The sequence below is a fragment of the Cervus canadensis genome, chromosome 21 (assembly GCF_019320065.1).
Source record: "Cervus canadensis isolate Bull #8, Minnesota chromosome 21, ASM1932006v1, whole genome shotgun sequence".
NCBI classification, from domain to species: Eukaryota; Metazoa; Chordata; class Mammalia; order Artiodactyla; family Cervidae; genus Cervus; species Cervus canadensis.
Genome location: NC_057406.1, coordinates 31,215,040 through 31,237,110, shown reverse-complemented (window position 1 = coordinate 31,237,110; position 22,071 = coordinate 31,215,040). Strand labels below are relative to the sequence as shown.

The window sequence follows — 22,071 nt, the reverse complement described above, 5'->3', positions numbered from 1 at the left end:
CTTCTGTTAGGTCCATACCATTTTTGTCCTTTATTGAGCCCATCTTTGCATGAAATGTTCCCTTGGTATCTCTAATTTCCTTGAAGAGATCTCTAGTCTTTCCCATTCTATTGTTTTCCTCTATTTCTTTGCCGTGATCGCTGAAGAAGGTTTTCTTATCTCTCCTTGCTATTCTTTGGAACTCTGCATTCAAATGGGTATATTTTCCCTTTTCTCCTTTGCTTTTCGCTTCCCTTCTTTTCACAGCTATTTGTAAGGCCTCCTCAGACAGCCATTTTGCTTTTTTGATTACTTTTTCTTGGGGATGGCCTTGATTCCTGTCTCCTGTACAATGTCACGAACCTCCATCCATATTTCATCAGGCACTCTGTCTATCAGATCTAGTCCCTTAAATCTATTTCTCACTTCCACTGTGTAGTCATAAGGGATTTGATTTAGGTCATACCTGAATTGTCTAACATAGTAAATATTGATAAATATAATTCACAATAACAAAAGCTCTTTAGGTCCTCAGTAAACTTTTTTTTTTTTAATTGTTAACCTTTTGGGGTATTTATTTACAGAGATACTTAAAAAGCACAATTCACTTGTATATTGATTTTAAACATCAGTTACATGGATACTTTCATACATGCTAGATGAAAAATGATAAAAGAAAAAGTGTAATGATAGCCAGCATCTGGCTTATTATTCTTTACCACTTAAAAATGCTGCAGGAGTTTTGTTTTGTTTTTTTTCCCATTTGTTTTTATTAGTTGGAGGCTAATTACTTTCAAATACTGTAGTGGTTTTTGCCGTACATTGACATGAATCAGCCATGGATTTACATGTGTTCCCCATCCTGATCCCTCCTCCCACCTCCCTCCCTCCCATCCCCCCCACCCCAGTAAACTTTAAAAGTTGTAAGAGTCTTGGGACCAAACTGAGAAGTTTAGATTTAAACCATAAATGAACTTGCAGTTTTCAAATCAAGCCCATTTATTACAGTTTTCAAGAGCAGAAAACAAAATTTTATCAATTTTAGAAAATGTTTACAGCATTTCCTTATAAAACACAATACACTGAATATAGAAGTTTAAAGAGTAACAAAGAAGTGTTAACAGTATTAAAAGGATCTTAGTGAGCAATAACTCTGAAACTATGAGCAACTGAGTGACAAAACAATAATAAGAAATGTGTAATGCTTTGATTCAAGCACTACTTTAAAAAATTAACAAGAAACCTTGACCTTCTATAGCAAGCTAATCTAAAACCTCTCACTGTTATTTCTTTTGTAGAGTTAACTATGAGAATTCAGATAAAAAGGAATGCTTTTTCTCTAGCAAAAACAAAACAAAACCCGAACAAGAGAAAGTTTCTAAATTAACCAAATAGTTGCTTAAAGAAAGAAAAGGCAGTTTCAAAAAACATTTCCATAGTGCACTTAACTTTTCAAAAGGATAAATTATTTAGGAAAAGAAATGTACCTGAAAATGGCGGGGTTGCATACATGCTTTGGATCCAGCGCTTCCCCCTGTATGAACTCATAGCACAGTCCATTGTTGAAGGTGCAGTAGAGCTGCGGTGCACAGCCATGAGCCTGCAACACTCGGAAACTCTTCACTTCCTCATCGCGGTCGACTAACAGCTCAGTCTTATTGCCATAAATTCGCACCAGGACGACATCCTCCATTGTGTTACCCACATAACAGCCAATAAGTTTATTTGTGATTCCATCAGTGAAAAGCTGCCCCAAAAGAAAAAAAAAAGGGAAAAACAAGTATTCACTGTTAAGGAAGGATTAGGAGATAACTTGAAAAACATTAAATACTAATTGAAAGAAAATATCTACTTAATTTTTTAATATAATTTTGCCCAACATGTCTATAACTTTAATTCTAAATGTAAACAAAATGGAATGCTGCTGTTTAATATATTGTGTGGTACAACACACACACTCTTTCTCTCTCCTATGTCTAAAAGATTGGAAAATCTCTGAAGATAGGGAAAGTCACTTTCTTGCTAGCATAATATATGATATAAAAAAGTCTTTGATAACATTTACAAGTTTAAATTTACAAACATAATGTACCATAATTTATATTATGGTAAATCTTCAATTTATAAAAAACTTAATTTTAAATGTTATTTTCAAAGATTACTTAACATAATATACACTAGAAATTCTTCTAAGTATTCAGGTTATAATAATTTAAACTTGAATGCTACAGCTAAATAAGCAGCAGCAGCACAATCCTAATTAGACAAAGACAGAGAATTAACTAGAGATTCCACAGATATTTTCTAAAAGGGAGTTTGGGGACTTTTCAAGATTATTTTTTTGCTGCACCATGAGGCATGAGAGATCTTAGTTCCCCAATTAGGGACTGAACCCATGCCCCCTGCAGTGGAAGGGCAGAGTCTTTATAACCAATAGACCACTAAGGAAGTCCCCTCAGGAGTTTTAAGTACTTAAAAGTCCTTTTTTAGATTTGAGTATAATATTATATTAAAAACCAAACATGATTAGCAATATTAGTTCTCTAAGTCTACTCAAAAACTACAACTTTTGTCTTCCTCTACATTAATTTGACACTCAGTTCAGTTGCTCAGTCGTGTCTGACTCTTTGCAACCCCATGGACTATAGCCCGCCAGGCCTCCCTGTCCAACACCAACTCCTGCCTGCAGCTTGCTCAAACTCATGCCCATCGAGTCAGTGATGCCATCCAACCATCTCATCCTCTGTCATCCCCTTCTCCCAAAATTGACACTAAAACTTTCTATTTACCCAATTATAACTCAGAGCTTTTGAAGGCTCTCAGGTGGAATAAAGAGATAAAAGTGAAAGCAAGTGTTAAGGACATTTTTCCTAAGACAACTGGGAAAGAACAAGAATAATGGACAAAGGAAAAGTTTTAAATGTATACACATTTAACTAATGCCTAAGGGTAATCATTTTTATTTTGATAAGACTGTTGTAATGATAAATGATACCTGAAAAGGCTTTAGATCTTCAGGTGAAATTTTAAAGAAGTATTTACTTATCCTTATTCACCTAATGTACGTAAATTTAATGAGCTAATATCTATGTTTTGGGGGTATGCAGAGACATACAAACTCTGCTTTCCACCTAGATTTCAAAAAGCTGGTAGGTAGGGAGACAATGACAAGAAGCATATGCCCTTATACTAAATTCCAATCATTATTTTCTTAAAACTTATGTTGCAAGCTTGTTATTTCTTATTAAAATATCAACTCACACTTATTACTGTGTAACTCCTCCAAATGCCATGTAGAAATAAAATATTTCAATTATTGTAATAAAGTCTGAGAAACTAACATTCTGAAATGCTTATGATGAATGACACTCCACACTTCTCAAAAGCCAGGAGTAAAATCTATGTTTTCTACATCCTCCCAACAAATATTTAGTAAGGACTTAAATACCAGCTTGTCTTCTTGATCTAACTTATAACAAATTCATTCTTTCACTCTTGCCTATAATAAGTTTCTTTAATTATGCACGCTATATTGTACATTTATGTGTACACACAGAAACACACATTTAAGATGCATGCACTTAAAAGGGATAGAAGCAGATAACATTACTGGATAAGATTACTGAACAATATACACACATTTATAAGGATGACACTGAGTCACAACTCCAATGACACTAACCCTAATATACTCTACTATACAAAACAGCTACAAATTTACAATAAAATGATAGTCACAATAAATTCCTGGGGCAAAAAAATATTACTTCATTTTGCTTCCCTGATGGCTCAGCAGGTAAAGAATCCACCTGCAATGCGGGAGACCTGGATTCAATCCCTGGGTTGGGAAGATTCCCTGGAGAAGGGTACAGCTACCCACTCCAATATTCTGGCCCTGAGAAGTCCATGAACTGTATAGGCCATGGGGTCGCAAAGAGTCGGACATGACTAAGAGACTTTTACTTCACTTCATAAGAGTATTTTATGTAAAGTATCACTTAATTTATATTTATGTATGAATAAGGATAGAAATGTCTACAAAAGTATCCAACACAAATATTAGGTATTTTAAATCCTATCTCCTGTTTCCCTGTTTTAAACTTTTTTTTCTTTTGGCTTATGCATGTTTTCTTTTTTTCTTCCACAATCAATCCAGTTTAAATGTGAAAAAATTAAATTAGTGAGAAAGACAAAAGGAGCCCAACAGCCAGGAACAGACCCAGCACACACGGCAAGGCCTGGAGATTCAGTTGAACATAAGTAATTTCACAGAACCTCAGTATGAGATGAGACCACTCTGTGACCATAATGCATCAAGACAAAAACAAAGCCACTCTGTAATCATGTGTGAACACAGACAAAACTATGAATTTTTTCCAAACCACAAAAATGACCAAGCATCCCCCTACTCTGGCTAATGTGAGGAACTGCTGTTCCTTTTCACAGCTCTGGCCCCACTTCATTCCTCCAGTCCTCTAGGTAAGGTAAGTTACCCACAGCCACAGACTTGCCTCACTTCCTTTCTGAGAGCACCCAATCCACAGGAAAGCCTCGCTTCCTTGAAAGTGACAGTCGCTCAGTCGTGTCCACCTCTTTGTGACCCCATGGGCCACACAGTCCACGGAATTCTCCAGGCCAGAATGCTGGAACGGGTAGCCTTTCCCTTCTCCAGGGGATCTTCCCACCCAGGGATTGAACCCAAGACTCCTGCAATGCAGGTAGATTCTTTACCAGCTAAGCCACAAGGAAAGCCCAAGAATACTGGAGTGGGTAGCCTATCCCTTCTCCAGGAGATCTTCCTGACCCAGGAATCAAACAAGGGTCTCCTGCATTGCAGGCGGATTCTTTACCAACTGAGCTATCAGGGAAGCCTCCTTGAACCCTCTCCTAAATTTTTATACTGATTTTCATACTAAGTCCTTTCTAATACCCACATACCAAGAGCCCCACCATTACCCATGGAATAAGTCTTCCTCAACTGGAAGGAGTAATAAATCCAATTTGTTCAGCTATTCAAATGACCTCTTGATGGAGATTTCTGACTTTAAAGATGTATGGATAATGCTTTTTTGCTCTTGGATGGTTCCTACCTCATGCATAAATCAACAATTAATTCAAGGTACTTCAGCTTTCCAAAACAGACCAAAATATACTAGGTATATGCTAGGTATGAGTACTATATCAGATATATACTAGAAATATAAAATTCCACCTCATTGGAGGGGGTACAAAAACAACAGGAATCTCACGGAGCTCCTTTTTACAGGGTTTATCCTACACTGTTTGTCAAGTATTTAAGATAGTACTAGTTCAGAGAACGAGCTCAGAGCAAGACTGCTCTGCCTGACTGCAAATTCTAGCTGTGTTCATCTATAAGTTGAGTAATCTTAGGCAAGTCACTTAACTTGTATGTGCTTTATTCATCTCATGTTTAATATAAGCAATTAGAATCTACTTTATAGTTTTAGTTTTTGTTTTTTTACTTAATAGGTTTTTATGAGAATTAATAGCTTCCCTTGTACCTCAGCTGATAAAGAATCCGCCTGCAATACAGGAAACCTGGGTTCAATCCCTGGGTTAGGAAGATCCCCTGGAAAAGGAAAAGGCTACCCGCTCCAGTATTCTAGCCTGGAGAATTCCGTGGACTGTATAGTCCATGCGGTCGCAAAGAGTCGGACACAACTGAATGACTTTCACTCATGAGAGTTAATGACTTAACATATACAAAAGCACAAAAAACATTTCTGACACAAACTAAGTTCTTATCAGGTATGCAGATTACTACATATTTAAATTTCAACACAAGACAGCAAAATGATTCATGATGAGATCATAAAAGTTAATAATTATGACAACATCTACGTTACAGATTAGCCCTAGACTCTATGCTGCTGTACTGCCCAAATCTGTACAGGTTGCCATTTGAAGTAACACAGAAAACCTGGCTGGCAAAAAGAAATTACAGTTTAATGACACCTTAGAGGTTAAAGTGACTATCAGTGAACCTGAAGACCTTCTTGAGACCCCCAAAACATAATCCAATGCCTCCTTTCAGTACGTGACACTATCTTGCAATGACAAACTCTAAGATGGTAAAAGCATTAAACTCTCTATCTTAGCTACCACGAAATTTCTTTAGTCCCTAAGATGATTAAGAAACCAAGCAGAGTTTCGATATTTATTTATGGTTTAAAATGACCAATTAACTACTGAATTCAAATGAATAAGCTTCCATGGGCCAAGATAATGGGAAAGACAAGTTTCAATTATTCTTTTAGAGTATGACTACTAGACAAGACCAGAAATTTACAAAGATGGAATTAATTTGTGTCAGTTAACTGTTTTGTGGAAGAAACTATTGTGATTCGACAGTCTTCCAAAATGACAGAATTAAAAGCAATGTAAAAAGAAAACAAAATACTATTTTCATGTATCTAACTGGCAAAAATTTTTTTAATTTAATATCAGAGATTGGACAAGGTATAGAGAAAAAGATACTTTACAATACTGTTTTGAGGAATAAAAAATTACATAAACTAAGAAATAGCATGACAGTTTTATGCCAACTTGGACTGGCTATAATGCCCAGTTATTCAATCAAACATTTAGATGCTACTGTGTAGGTATTTTGCAGACTTATTAACCAGATAACTTCAAGTAAGAGATTAATCCCCATGAGTGAGCCTCATTCGATCAGGTGAAAAGCTGTTAAAGCAAAACTTAGGTTTTCCTGAAGATACTCTGCTTTAAGGCTACAGCATCAATTCCTGTCTTAAGAGTTTCCAGCTTACCAGACAATGCCCTACAAATTTCAGATTTACTAACCTCTTCAACTGTGTGAGCCAGTTCCTTGAAGTAGATCATATATATATATATATACATGTATATGTATATTTTTTTTCTTTAAATTGAATTTCACTAAGAATTTACTCTATGGATATACTTAAAGAAGTTACCCAAAATATATGCATAAAAGTACTTCACTGCAATACTGATTTCAATATCTAAAAAATAAAAACAAAATTAAAAAAATACAGAGCAGATTACATACACTGACATGGAGATATGGAAGATATATTATTTTAAAAGCATGATATGGGATAATTTAATTATACTTACTATATTTATAAATGTAGGTCGATGTTTGCTGGTAAATCCATACATAAATTATTTATGCTGGTAAATCATCAGACAATTTTTTGTAAGTCAAAAGAAATTGTTCACAAAATTACCTTTGAGGAGAAGGACCTGGTGTTGAGGGATTTAGGTTTTTTACTTTCCATATTATAGCTTTATTTATGTTTTAAATATTTTATTAAGAGCATGAATCATTTGTATTTATTAAACAAAATCAACAGGGTTGGATAGTATTCTTTTATGAATGTGATGAATGCCTATGTGCGTGTATAGTCGCTCAGTCATGTCCAACTCTTTGCAACCCTATGGACTATGGTTCGCCAGGCTCCTCTGTCCACGGAATTCTCCAGGCAAGAATACTGTAGTGGGTTGCCATTTCCTCCTCCAGGGGATCTTCCCAACCAAGAGATCAAGCCGTCTCCTGCAATGCAGGCGGATTCTTTACCTGCTAAGCCTTTCTAATTTTCCTCTTTATACTCTTTAGAATTCTTTCTAAAACTTCACTTTAAAAGTAATTAAGTCATGTGATCTTTAACATGATCAAATATTATGTTTCTAGCTATCAAAAGTTGTGGTCAATACCATAAAAACATGAAAATATTTACAACAGACATGAGTTTGAGCAAACTCCAGGAGCTGGTGATGGGGAAGCGTGGCGTGCTGCAGTCCATGGGGTCACAGAGTCGGACACGACTGAGCAACTGAACTGAACTGATGTGAAGAACAGGAATACAAAAGTGTACATAAGATTCAATAAAACAACTGTAAAATATTTAAGGGAGAAGTAGATGGTAATAAAATAGAACAGTTGATTGTTTAATAAAATATGAATAGGGAGTGGGGGTTTAAATATGAATAGGGAGTGGGGGTTTTTTCCTACTCAAAGTTTTAACATTGTGTTACATCTTTTCAGTAAAACTAAATTACTTCATGATCATATAGTTCTTTATTTAAAAAATTTACAGAGTATATTTTCTCAGAGTACTAGAAAAAATGACTAATTCAATTCAAAAGTATTGTTCTATTAACTTTTTTTAACTGTTACTGTGATTACCACTAGAGGGAGGGAAAAGTTAGGAGCACAAAGGGAAGTGAGAGATATTCTGGGTTGCTGGTTAATATTTTCTCTCTTTCCCTTAGCGAGGGCTACAAAGGTATTTGTTCTACAACAATTTATGTTTCACTTTTTCTGTAGGCTTGTTGTATCTCACAATTTTTAAAAGGGTGACAAAATTTATCTATAGCCCATAAGATGTATCAGAGTAAAATAATTTCTAAGAAAAAATGCTGGGGACTTCCCTGGTGGTCCTGTGTAAGATTCTGTGCTTCCACTGCAGAGGCTTCAGGTTCAATCCCTGGCCGGGGAACTAAGATCCCACCTGTCACGTGGCAAGGCCAAAAGATAAAAAACAATGACAGAATCCTGAAAAATACAACTTGATTCCTTAAATAAAGGCCTTTCATTACTGCCCTATCTTTGTCAGCCACAAAAAGAAACACAAAACAAAACAAAGCCCTTAAGCTTCCCACTTCCTCCCTGACCTGCAAGCAATTAACAAGTCCTGCACATTTATTTTCTGAAATGTCAAATCGATCCCTTATTTCCAGCTTCAAGGCCACTGTCCTATTTTGGATCCCAGAACCGCTTATCTAACATAACAGTCTCTCCTCAGTTGTCTTTCACAAACAATTTTTAATGCAATACACAGGGGGAAAAAAAAGTATTTATCGTTTAATTCAACACATATATACTTTTATGTAAAACTAAAACAAGAAATACTTAGAAAACTAAGAAATACTTAGCCGTATTACTTGCAATGCTCTCTGATCTATCCTATCACATCTTAACTCATCTTTTTAAACTGTAGTGGTTTAAATCCACTATACTAATTTAGCATCCTCTTAGTAAGCAGTAACCAAGAGTTTCAAAAATGTCCTTTCTAAGTGATCACTCATTTCCCAATTCAAAACATTATCTTCAATGGATGCTGCCTAAATAGTAATCTGCCACTTCTCTAAAAAATATGTAACATACCTGCTTAAAAACATTCACCAACTTCCCATTGCATCCTAGATAATAGAACACCACCTCCTAATGAGGCATAAATACTTCATATCTAACCTCCCCCTTGTTTGGAAATCATTTCATACACCATTCTACCCAAGACACTCATAGTCTACGAAACACTCATAGTTTACGAAAGTGGTTTTTCTATGCCCAGAAATACTTCCCCATCTCCTATCTTTCCTTCCAAGCTGAATTCAAGGTACCCCTTGAAGCCTTTCTGTGAAGCCTTTCCTCCTCCATTCTCCCATGCCTACCTTCTGCTACAAGAAATGCTGCTGAAAATTAGCATTATGCCAGTACAAAAAAAAATACATGTCAAAATTACTGAATTTTAGGAGCTTACAATTCTTTTAGAACAACTTTCTACTTGCAAAGGCTGGGGACTGAGCCAGGGATGGGGGGTGGGGTAAAGTAATAAAACATACTGTGCATAATTTTTACCTATTTCATTTAATTCTCCTGATACTCTACTCTTAGTAAGGTAGTAAAATTAGTAAAAGAATAGTATTAAAATTACTATTTGTAGTAGTGTAGTAGTTAAAAGTGAAAGAGGAGAGTGAAAAAGTTGGCTTAAAACTCAACATTCAGAAAACTAAGATCAAGGCATCTGGTCCCATCACTTCATGGCAAATAGATGGGGAAACAATGGAAACAGTGACTGACTTTATTTTTGGGGGCTCCAAAAATCACTGCAGATGGTGACTGCAGCCATGAAATTAAAAGATGCTTGCTCCTTGAAAGAAAAGTTATGACCAACCTAGACAGCATATTAAAAAGCAGAGACATTACTTTGCCAACAAAGGTCCATCTAGTCAAACCTATGGTTTTTCCAGTAGTCATGTACGGATGAGAGTTGGACTATAAAAAAAGCTGAGCACCGAAAATTGATGCTTTTGAACTGTGGTGTTGGAGAATACTCTTGAGAGTCTCTTGGACTGCAAGGAGATCCAACAACTCCATCCTAAAGGAAACCAGTCCTGAATATTCATTGGAAGGACTGATGCTGAAGCTGAAACTCCAATACATGGCCACCTGATGTGAAGAACTGACTCATTCATTTGAAAAGACTCTGACGCTGGGAAAGATTGAAGGCGGGAGGAGAATCGGACAACAGAGGATGAGATGGTTGGAGGTATCACCGACTCAACAGACCTAAGTTTGAGTAAACTCCGGGAGTTGGTGAGGGACAGGGAGGCCTGGCAAGCTTCAGTCCATGGGGTGCAACATAACTGAGTGACTGAACTGAACTGATAGTAGTTAAATTCTACTGTTTTGTACTACACAACTATTCTCCAAGGTAGATAGTAATTTCTTTTTATAGAGATTTTTAAACTTGCCAAAGGTGACAAATGGCTGGCATCAGGATTTGAAACCATCCTCTTTCCACTACACTATGCTGAGGCCTCAAAGAGTGGTGAAATGGTTGCTCAGCCCAAAACACATAGCTATTAATACCTGAAAGTGAACTAGCACATTAGGCCCCTGACTTTGTGGTCACACATTATCAAAACACATGGGAGCCTATTAAACATTACATATCCTTCACAGGAGCCTATTAAATATCCCATCTCTCTTAGTCATAGTCAAAATACTCTTAGGTATTATCACCCACTCAAATACTTTCCTATTAGATAGTAATGATTTTAAAAGAAAGCAGAAGTGAATCCCTTTTCCAAAATAATGCCACATGTGGAAAAAGTATGAATTTTTATTTGTAAGGAACTTAAGGCAAAATTTTTCTATGAGCCAAAGATTTAATTTTTTACAAATTACTAATTTTGCAGAGAAATGGCTTCCCTGTCTTAATCATAATATACAAACTGCAGTCCGTGGGGTCACAAGGAGTTGGACACGATTGAGCAACTGAACTGAACTGAATAAACATAAACTTTTATCAGTCAAAGAGCAATAATTTATGAGTTCTCATCCCAGATTTGCCACTACTAACTTCAAGTTCAGTATTATTTAACTATAAAATACATATTAACAGTCTACATTATCTCACAGGATTGTTTGGAGGAATGTATGCCAAAGTGCTTTCTTTATAAACAGTAAAATATTATTAAATAAAAAACACTCTGATATATTGTTTTAGATCTACTCCACCTATTCTAACATACTATACTCCACAAAGCTACTTTTATATTGTATTCTTTTAATTTGGCAGAGATAGGGAAAAAATAATTCAACTTTTTAAAGCTCTATCTAAAATGAGATATATTATCCCCTATGTCCATAATTTGTGAGCAAAAACCAGACCCTCTATCATTTTGAACGCACGAACGTGTTTTTTTGCTTGTTTCTGGATTTTGTAATGTGCTCTCAAAGTTCAGCTGGCAAGAGTAAGTGCCGGGTAAATAAGTATTATTAGAGAAAGCTTCTAAGGTATGTTTAAATAATATTTTATATCACATAAGAATTTGCGAAAAAATCTTTTAAAAATATGTGCTATTATTACTGATACTTGTTTTAGTCTTTTGACTATATGTGAGGTATGACTTTTATCTTTATACTTCAAAGGAAATAAAAGCAAATCTCAAAAGATAATATTCCTGTCCATATTTACTGAAGAAATCCTGAAGCATCATAAAAGCAGAGTTTATAATGACCTAGAATATGGGAGTCAGATCTACTAAATTGAGAGATGAATAACCATCAACTCAGCTTAGCAGTTGTCCCAGCTTCTGGATCAAAAGCTTTGCTTGCACATGGAGGGATTAGATTTCTAAATAACAATCATCAAAAGAGCAAAACAAATGGTAGTATTTACCTTCATTTACAAATAAGCACACTGGAAGTTTGGATAATGAGCACAAAGGTCTTAAAGTCAAAAGTTGATACATGGATATCAGGTAAGACTCAATATCAAGTACTTTTCAACAACCAGAAACAGTCTGAATGTTAACACATTTTATCCTTTTTTTCAACCTATATCCTGACTTTACTTCACAGAGCTACCTAAAAAAATGATAGTACCCATCTAAAATGGTTGTCTGAGGGATTAAATGATTTTTAAAAAACACCTAATGTACCTCTGAAATTCCAGTCATCAAAGCTTCAAACTCTTAAGTCTCTGCTTAAAAAGTAATACAGCTTATCAGAACCAGAGTTTACCAGAAAATGGCAATGTCTTTAATTAATATGTTTAATTAATAATTGACGGCCAGAACATAACTTATTTTAATAAATGTAAGAAACTTCTATAATAAACTAGAATAAGCTAATAAATAATAAACTAAAGAAGTGTAGAGTTTCAACTTGGAAATTTCAATTAAACTAATTTTCCTTAAAGAAAATACGTTGTTATTGTTCAGTCACTAAGTCATGTCGGACTCTGTAACCCCATGGACTGCAGCACGCCAGGCTTTCCTGTTCTTCACCATCTCCCAGTTTGCTAAAATTCATGTCCCTTGAGTTGGTAATGCTATCTAACCATCTCATCCTCCACGCCCCACCCCCTCCTTCTCCCATCAATCTTTCCCAGTATCAGGGTCTTTCCAATGAGTCAGTTTTTCAAATCAGGTGGCCTAAGTATTGAACTTCAGCTTAAGTCCTTCCAATGAATATTCAGGACTGATTTCCTTCAGGATTGACTGGTTTGATCTCCTTTCAGTCCAAGGGACTCTCAGGAGTCTTCTCCAACACCACAATTCAAAAGCATCAATTCTCTGGTGCTCATCCTTCTTTATGGTCCAACTCTACTTTTTTTTTAATTACACATGAAAATCACTTTTGATTCACTATGTCCTACATATCTAGCTAACAAACACTCCCTTAAATTTTCAAAATTTTTGTCTGATAACTTTTTTCCAAAACATATGGGTCCTTTTAGTCTGCTCAAAACTCTTCCAGACAGTAAGAACTGAAGCCAACATTTATGAAACTGAAGTGTCAAGAACTGTTCTGGGCCCTAGGGCACTATTCATGTTTTATTCATTTTTGTATAGGTGACTACTTTAGCAAAGCACCTGAGATACTGTTAAGTCACCTAACTTTGCTGAAACAGTCAACAAAATAAGGCAGATGATCTGGCTACTTCAACTGAATACTCTTATATTATTGTTCAGATTTGAAACAAACCTCAAATATGCCAGCCTTTAAAATTACTTTGTGTTTGCAAGGGAAAAGGAGGTTCATTTTCATATATAGTACCTAAAACTCCAAAAGTTAAAGAGAAATAAGTGCTCAAAATACATTTCCTGTATGCTGCATCATAACTTATTAAAAATAAGCTATTCAAAAACGCATAGGTTCTCCAAGACTTTTTCTCCCAATTTCTGTCTGTGAATACAGTGGCTCCGGAAAAAGAAATATTCACAAGCCACCTATCGTTCTACCATCAGATAGTGTTAGTTTCACTCACATGACTAAAACCTTCACAGAAATACTGATACAAATAAAATAACGTGTTCAGGGCTACCTAAGAACCCAATCTGATAATGCATGATGACCATGGTCATTACTTTGGGATACAGGGCTGTCTCCAATCCCAGGATTTGAGAAGATAAAACGCAGGGTGAGCATCAATGGGTTACACCGACAGGGGGAGGGTTGAGAAGGGAAAGGAAAAGATGAGAAAATTCATTACTGCATTATTTGTGAAAGGAGAGGCGACAGTGACTTAGGCCGACGGGCGAGGAACCCCTTGCAAGGGGAGTGAACAGGGTTCATTCCGCAGTAAGAAGGGATAGAGGAGGGGGAGGAGGGGCAACTATCAACAAGAACCTTCCTGAGGTGGAAGGGGTGCGTCGCTAACGTTGCCGCTTCGGGAAAGAGGAAATCTGCCCTCAGGACAACCTCAGTAAGCAATGATGAAAGAAGGGGGAGTGACCTTCCTAGGTGTGACGGAGGAAACATAGGGTCACTTCCCAAAGAACGGAGCGAGAAGACGTTCCCGGAGCTCCTCCTGGGTCCCCGGAGACTATAAAGGATGGTGAGGTAAAAACCCGCCACTCCCTTCCCCCCTGGGCCGCGTCAAGGTCGGGAGAGACCCGGGGTTGAGGTGTGGGCGTTACCTGCAGGGTCACCTCCTGAGGGTCCCAGTGCGGCCGCAGGTGTTGCAGGAGGCTCAGGGCCCCCTCCCGGCAGCGCTGCTCCTCCTGATCTTGCACCGTGACGTCCAGCTTAGGGACCTCCGGGGAGCCGGGCGGGACGTGGATGTAATTGGCCATGGCCCAGGCGACGGCAGAGACTACCACAACGACGACGGCGACGGCGACCACGAGAACGGCGGGCGCCGACAGGCTGCTGGATCCTTCCGTCCCGGGGCGCCCTCGCGGGAGGGCTGGGGGCGTTCAGACTGACGGGCTAGCGGTAGGAGAACCGGTGGAGGCGGCACTCTCGCCGACCCGGGTCTGGACAGCGGCTGAACTGAGCGGGGAATGCTCACGGGAAAAAAATTCCTCTCGTCTGCACTCGGCCGCCGGCGGGCGCGGAGCATGCCGGGACTGGCCTGACGCTGGCGTCACGCGCGGGGCGGGGCCTCGGCTGCGTCAGGCTCACGGCCGCGTGTCTAGCTCCGGGGCACAATGGGCCTGGTTCCCGGGGCTCCGTATCTCGGCCTTTATCAGACTCTTCCTGGCGAGCTGTTAGTCGGATAAACGCGGGGCTCGCCTTCTGGAATGAGGCTGAGCCCTGCCAAGTCCCGAGCGAAAGGCAATGAAGCTTTAGCTCACCTTTTGGGCGGAAGGGGTGGGTCTTGGGATCTGGGTTTTGAGGTAGGGCTGACTTTTTCTGGAATGCCAGGGACGCGTCCTGAAATAACCTCAGGGTCAGCCTCTGAGTTTGGCCTGAGTCTGGGCAAGCTGAATTAACTGGGTCGCCTTGATCTCGGTGCTGCTGTGTACTGACGTCCACATAGGTGGGTTGACGACTAAATTACCATCAGCAGTATACTGAGCTCATGGTATACTGGGACAGTTAAGATAATTGGGTAAAACGGAGACTGCACTTCAAGATGTATTTTTAAAGGTCGGTTATTTGACTGTCCTGAGAATTATTTAGAGTCAGGAGGAACAGGTTATAGTGTAGGATGAAGATGAAAGGGAAGGGAAGTAATTCTGAGGCTCAGCGATAGAGGTGCTGGGTGGGCCTTATATCGTGGTCTTATATCAGCCAATACCACTGCTAAGGGAATACTGGAAACTGGGTAATCCACAAGTAATTTACTGCGACTTCCTAATTTTTCTTAAAATGTGAGGAAATTGGGTTTAGATTTGACCTCTTAATCTGTCTTCTCTGCAACACTTGGTGAATATAATTGTTAGTGGTGAATTACATCACTAACAACTCAGCTTAACAGTCAAAATGTTTAATTATCTGATTAACATCAGTTTACATTCTGATTGTTCAGAACCTACTTACCTTTGTAAATCACAAAATAGCTTACTGTCAATAAGGGTGTGTGTGTGTGTGTGTGTGTGTGTGTGTGTGTGTGTACACATCAGTTTACATTCTGATTGTTCAGAACCTACTTACCTTTGTAAATCACAAAATAGCTTACTGTCAATAAGGGTGTGTGTGTGTGTGTGTGTGTACACATCAGTTTACATTCTGATTGTTCAGAACCTACTTACCTTTGTAAATCACAAAGTAGCTTACTGTCAATAAGGGTGTGTGTGTGTGTGTGTGTGTGTGTGTGTGTGTGTGTGTACACACACACACACGCCAAACTTCATAAACTAAAAACAAGGAAAAGAGAGTGTTATAGACAGCAAGAAAGTTGATTCAGCATATTCCAAACTTAGGCTTTTTTAAATCGTATATTGCAAGGAATGCTAAATTACATGTTCTTCCAGTTTGGGTGGTAGTAATATAATTTCACATTTCAGGTAAAATCTATTTTATTTTTGTATAATTTGAACTTTTATTAAACAGTTGGAATTTTAAGAATTTTGAAACTGTTCTGAATTGTGAAATGATTTTAAAAATTATTTCTGGAATTACACAAGTTTGTAATTTTAAAGAAACATCCATTAATAATTAGACCCCCCCCCCAAAAAAATTATTACGTGCCTAAGAATAAAACTAACAAAATATGTGTACTACTTTATGGGTGAAATTATATTAATGGAGAAATGAACCACATCCATGAATAAGAAAGCATTTTATTATAAAGATCTCAGTTTTCACTGAACTAATCAATAAGCATACTGCAATTACAATTAAAATCTCAACTGAGTTTTTCACAAACCTTGTTAAAGTGACATTAAAATTCACAACAAAACTTAAGGTCAAACAAAAGCTGCTATGATGCTTTGTGGAAGAGGGAGTTTGGAGAATAAGTTGGGAGAACACATCCTACCAAGATTTATTATATAATGGTTTAGGAGTGGGCAAACCAACCAGTAGAACAAATAAAGATTCCAGAAAAAGATCTACACATTTATGAGATCTTTGAATATGATGAAAGTGGCATTAAAAATTAGGAAAGGATGGATAAATACTACTGGAGTAATTGCTATTTGTATGGGAAATTTTTTTTTGATCCCATTGTTACTGGAAAACTGGGTTTGCCAGTTTTGAGCCAAAACAGGTTTGCCAATGTTGAGCCAAAAGACACAACCAAGGCAAAGATCTGGACAAGGTAATATTTATTACTTGCAGCAAGTGAAGAGAACACCAGGGAACATCTAAGCAACATCTAGAACAGCAAAATTGGAGAGGTTTTAAGCTAAAGGAGCATGCATATTCATGAAGCCAATTGGGAGGAATATGCATATTTATGAAGGAACTTGAACAGAGGATAATTCAGCATACTACTGGGGCAAAGGTCAACAGAGTCCAGGCTTTAGTTGATGGAAGTCATGAGGGTCAGAAAAGGTCAGTGTCTTCATTCCTTAGGTTGTGACCAGTCTGGGTCTTCCACCTGGGCGAGGGGCCTTACCATCTGTAGAACAGTTCAAGGATTTGTGTCAAATTATATAGATAGATAGATATACTTTGAGAAAGAACTAGGAATATTTTATAGCTTAACTGTTGTTTCTTGACTGCTTTTTGTTTGTTTCTAAACTCCTTTGTTCCCTTGAGATCATTAATTACTGAGACCTGTGCAAGGGCAAGCATTGCAGCCAAGCTCAGATCACAAAATGGCTTAGGCCAAAAATGGCTTCTCTTATGTCAAGAAAGCCATGCTTGGTTTTCTTTCTCTGGAGACCCTCTATACTATCTGCTTACAGGCTTAATTAAAATTAAAAATTTCTGCTCTATGAAAAACATCTCTGTATTTAAGAGAATGCAAGTCCAAGTCATGGACTGGGAGAAAATATTTGCACAACACATATCTGATAAAAGATATGTATCCAAACTATGCAAATAAATTTTAAAATTTACTAATGGAAAACAAACAATCCAATTTAGAAATGGGCAAAGGATCAGAACAGTGACCTAACCCCAATTCCATACACAGACAGCAAACAAGCATATGAAAACATTCAACATCATGTCATTAGGAAATTGCAACTTAGTACAACAATGCGATTTGACTACACACTTATTAGAATAGCTGAAATCCAAAATACAAAAAATGCTGTTGAAGATGTAGAGAAACAGGAACTCTCATTACTGACAAAGTGATAATGGTGTAGTCACTTTGGAAGGGAGTTTGGGAGGTTCTTACAAAGGTAAACGTTGTCTTACCATAAAATCAGTAATCATGATCCTTGATCTTTACCCAAATGAGTTGAAAACTTACATCCACACACACACAAAAAAACCAGCATATGAATATTTATAGAATTTTTATTCATTTATAGCATTTTTATTCATAATTGCCAAAACTTGGAAACAAGATATTAGTGAATAGGTGAATAGATGAATAGATGGCATCCAGTCCCATAACTTCATGGCAAATAGATGGGGAAACAATGGGAACAGTCTCAGACTTTATTTTTTGGGGCTCCAAAATCACTGCAGATGGTGACTGCAGCCGTGAAATTAAAAGACACTTACTCCTTGGAAGGAAAGTTATGACCAACCTAGACAACATATTAAAAAGCAGAGACATTACTTTGCCAACAAAGGTCCATCTCATCAAGGCTATGGTTTTTCCAGTAGTCATGTATGGATGTGAGAGTAGGACTATAAAGAAAGCTGAGTGCCGAAGAATTGATGCTTTTGAACTGTGGTGTCGGAGAAGATTCTTCAGAGTCCCTTGGACTGCAAGGAGAAACAACCAGTCAAACCTAAAGATCAGTCCTGAATATTCATTGGAAGGACTGATGCTGAAGCTGAAACTCCAATACTTTGGCCACCTGATGTGAAGAGCTGACTCATTTGAAAAGACTCTGATGCTGGGAAAGATTGAAGGCAGGAGGAGAAGGGGATGACAGAGGATGAGATGATTGGATGGCATCACCGACTCAGTGGACATGAGTTTGCGTAAACTCCAGGAGTTGGTGATGGACAGGGAGGCCGGTGTGCTGCAATCCATGGGGTTGCAAAGAGTCGGACACAACTGAGCAACTGAACTGAACTGAACTGATCACGCTGAACTTTCCTGTCTCTGACCTCTTCCTAGGTCATAAGCCAGCCCATAAATTATCTTTGGCTTTCGAAAAATTCCTTAGCTTCAGGGTATCATTAAAATTGTTCAGCATCTTGCTTGTAAAATAGAAGTGAAGGTATAACAGCAATATAACATTCCAACAAACTTTAGTCCCCTTCCAGTATTTAGTATTACATCATGGCCTTCCAATACTTGGGAAGATCTGTCTTCCATCTCTGCTTCTTGAAATCAGATTCATCCTTCAGAGCTTAACCTCCAGCAGCCATCTTCACAGAGTTTAGCTAGATTTTCCCAATCTAATTTTACTTTTATCCCTTTTATACATCTATTAGAACACTTAAAAAAGTCTGCCTTGTGCCACCCATATTGTAGATTTAAGTCATAAAGATTATGCCACACATAAAAGACTAGTAAAATATTTATACCTTGCTACATAATAAGTATTTTGCATGAGGGAATAAAAGGGCCACTGAATACACATCCAGAGGCTCTAGTCATAAATATTTTAATTACAGCGGAGTTAACCTTAGTTACCTGAGTAATAACACAAAGAATTCCCAGAAGAAAATTTTCTGTGAAACAAGATTATGTGGGCATGTCTAATAGCTAGATCCTCCACCAGATTCAACATGTGTTTAAGAAGAAATCACTCTTGTACACCTACCAGAGAATCAGGGTTCATTAATGCTATCGTAGACTGAACTGAAAATTCAGAAATCCAAAACATCTCTGATCCCTCCTTCATGTTCAAGGACGTGCATTCTCCACACACCTGCTCCCTCTCTAAAAAAAAAAAAAAAAGAAAGAAAGAAAAACAAGACCCTCTAGGTGTTTAGATTTTCAGATGCTGCGTAAAAATTAAGCTGCCCCTGTTCTTCACTTTACAACTTTAAGGTAGCCTAAGGGAGCTGACCATCTATAAAACCACTGCAACAATCACATGTGTGCTCAGTTTTAAGAGCTAATAAATATTTAACTCTATAAAACATATCTATTGGTGCTTGTTCTAGCTTGCTTCTTTTTCCTGTTCTTAGAATCAGATTATAACTATTTCACATAATAGGTTAATTCCTTAGTAGCAAGAATTCCATCATTTTCCTCTTAATAGCCTCGATGGTGTCAAGAGTGTCTTGCATACTGTAAATTACAATTGTGGATTTAGTAGAACAGAGAAATATTTCAAATGATTCCTAATTATAAGAATCTAGAATATGTAAGAGGGGAAAATATTGTTAAAGATATATAGGTAATGAGAGGGAATGCACCTTACCAAATGTTGAATCATATTGTAAAGCTGTAAGTTGTGAGGCTGGCACTGAAATAAACAGATCCCAAAAACAAAAATCCATGTGTAAATGGGTATTTAGATGTAATAAACTTTAATAGTTTAAATCAATGGGAAAAGGCAGATTAATTAAAAAATAATGTTGAGATCATATTTTTCACAGAATTTGTTAAAATTGGTTTAGCAGTGTTATTTTTATTTATTTATTTCCTTTTGGGGCTTTTTTTGGCCATGCAGTGTGGCTTGCAGGATGTTAGCTGCCCCACCAGGCCTTGAACCTGGGCCCTTGACAGTGAAAGCATGGAGCCCTAACCACTGGACAGCCAGGGAATTCCCTATTATTGTTATTTAAGTGATATTAATTAAAAGTTCATAAGTACTGATCAATATTTCATCTTTCATTGTTGTTGTTGTTCAGTCACCAAGTAGTGTACGACTCTTTGTGACCCCATGGACCACAGCACAGGAGGCTTCCCTCTCATCACAGCCAAGAACGTCATTTTAAAAAGGAAGAAGCAGGGAATTCCCTGGGTGGCCAGAGTTTCACTGCTGTTGGACCAGTCAGGGAACTATAAGATCCCACAAGCCATGTGATGAGACCCAAAAAAAAGAAGAACCGTATTTAGCTTAATTAAATCCTGTGTTTTTTTAAATCCATTTTTCCAGGACTTTGCTGATGATTGTCATTTAACAATCACTTAATCATTTCTTGAATAATAAAATGGGCGACAGGCTAAATATGTTCTCCATTATAGTTTAAAACAATTTTTTCAGACCATTGAGGTACACTGAATCACTCTATATTGTTTTTAGTACCATTCCAACTTTCTCCCAAATGCACCCAAGAGTTTAAATACCAATTCCCAAATTAAACATTTAATATGTCTATTTTCATGCTTATTCAGTCCTTATAAGAAGTGTTTGAAACTGTGTTTTAATAGTTGGAAATCAGGATTTCAGAGCAATCATGTATGCACACAAACTACAAAGGTCTAATGTCTACTACTTGTGGGCCTACAGCATTTGAAAAATACAGCAAGTAAGAACTAGTCTCTCCAAGTTCAGATTCTACTCTATCTTGTTCCAAAGGATGAAACTTTGCTTTCTAGCTCTTAAAGCATGTTATACAGATACTGGAGACATATCAAAGGGGTTGAAAGGATATGAACTTTGCAGCTAGATGATCCTACTGCAGAATTTGAGCAATGTATTTAATCTCCTTTAACTTCAGTTTTCTCATCTGCAAAACAGTGATAATAACAGAGATGCCGAAAAGATGTAAATAGATGATTATCCAATCTTCAGGATAGTACCTGGTCCCAATAAGGGCTCAGATATGTGTTGAGCCCTTATTTAAGTTTTTTATCTGGATTAAATGAAGACTCAATGGACTTGAGTTTGAGCAAACTCTGAGAGGGAAACCTGGTATGCTGCAGTCCATGGGATTGCAAAGAGTCACACGCAACTTAGCGACTATACAACAACAACATAATAATTAGCTTTTATTAAATGAGATAGTGCTATTATTATTTAACTATAAAAGGTAAACGACCTTCTTAACTTAGTACAGGAACATTGTCGCAATGCTTAAACCTTAGTTCAGTAAAGGGATTTCAAAATCTGAAATTAAGTTATGGTTTGGAGGTCTGCCTAAACTAAGGAAATCTCTTTTCTTTCCTTGGGAGAGGTGTATCAGGTGCTAGAGGAGAATATTCTGGGGGAAGGGTAAGGAGAGTATCAAGGACCTACTTTCTCTGACCCTTTGTAATCCACTAGGTCTGCTCAGGTTACTCACCTTTTCTTCCCTTTGTATATTTTAAAGCTGCTCTGAGTAACAGGACCCAGAAAGGGAGCACAATAGCAGGGAATGAAGAGTGATGCAGTAGCTGGCGGCTCACTGATAACATCTGCCACGCTCCTAAGACCAGAGCGGAGCGATGGGGCCATTTTATTGCAGGACTGATGGGTAATGACGGAGGATGAGATGGTTGGATGGCATCACCGACTCAACGGACATGAGTTTGGGTAAACTCCGGGAGTTGGTGATGGACAGGGAGGCCTGGCGTGCTGCGGTTCATGGGGTCACAGGGAGTGGGA

The 22,071-nt window shown here is 37.7% G+C and overlaps 1 protein-coding gene across 1 annotated transcript in view; it reads right to left on the bottom strand.

The window, feature by feature from the left end:
* Positions 1-14,356, bottom strand: part of ETNK1 (ethanolamine kinase 1) — a 53,338-nt gene extending 38,982 nt beyond the window's left edge. The window contains exons 1-2 of the mRNA XM_043440142.1: positions 14,200-14,356; positions 1,467-1,726 (exon numbers count right to left, since the gene is read on the bottom strand). Of these exons, the coding sequence (XP_043296077.1) occupies positions 1,467-1,726; positions 14,200-14,355 (416 nt within the window). The 5' untranslated portion in view covers position 14,356. The remainder of the gene's footprint in view (positions 1-1,466; positions 1,727-14,199) is intronic.
* Positions 14,357-22,071: the final 7,715 nt, after the last annotated feature.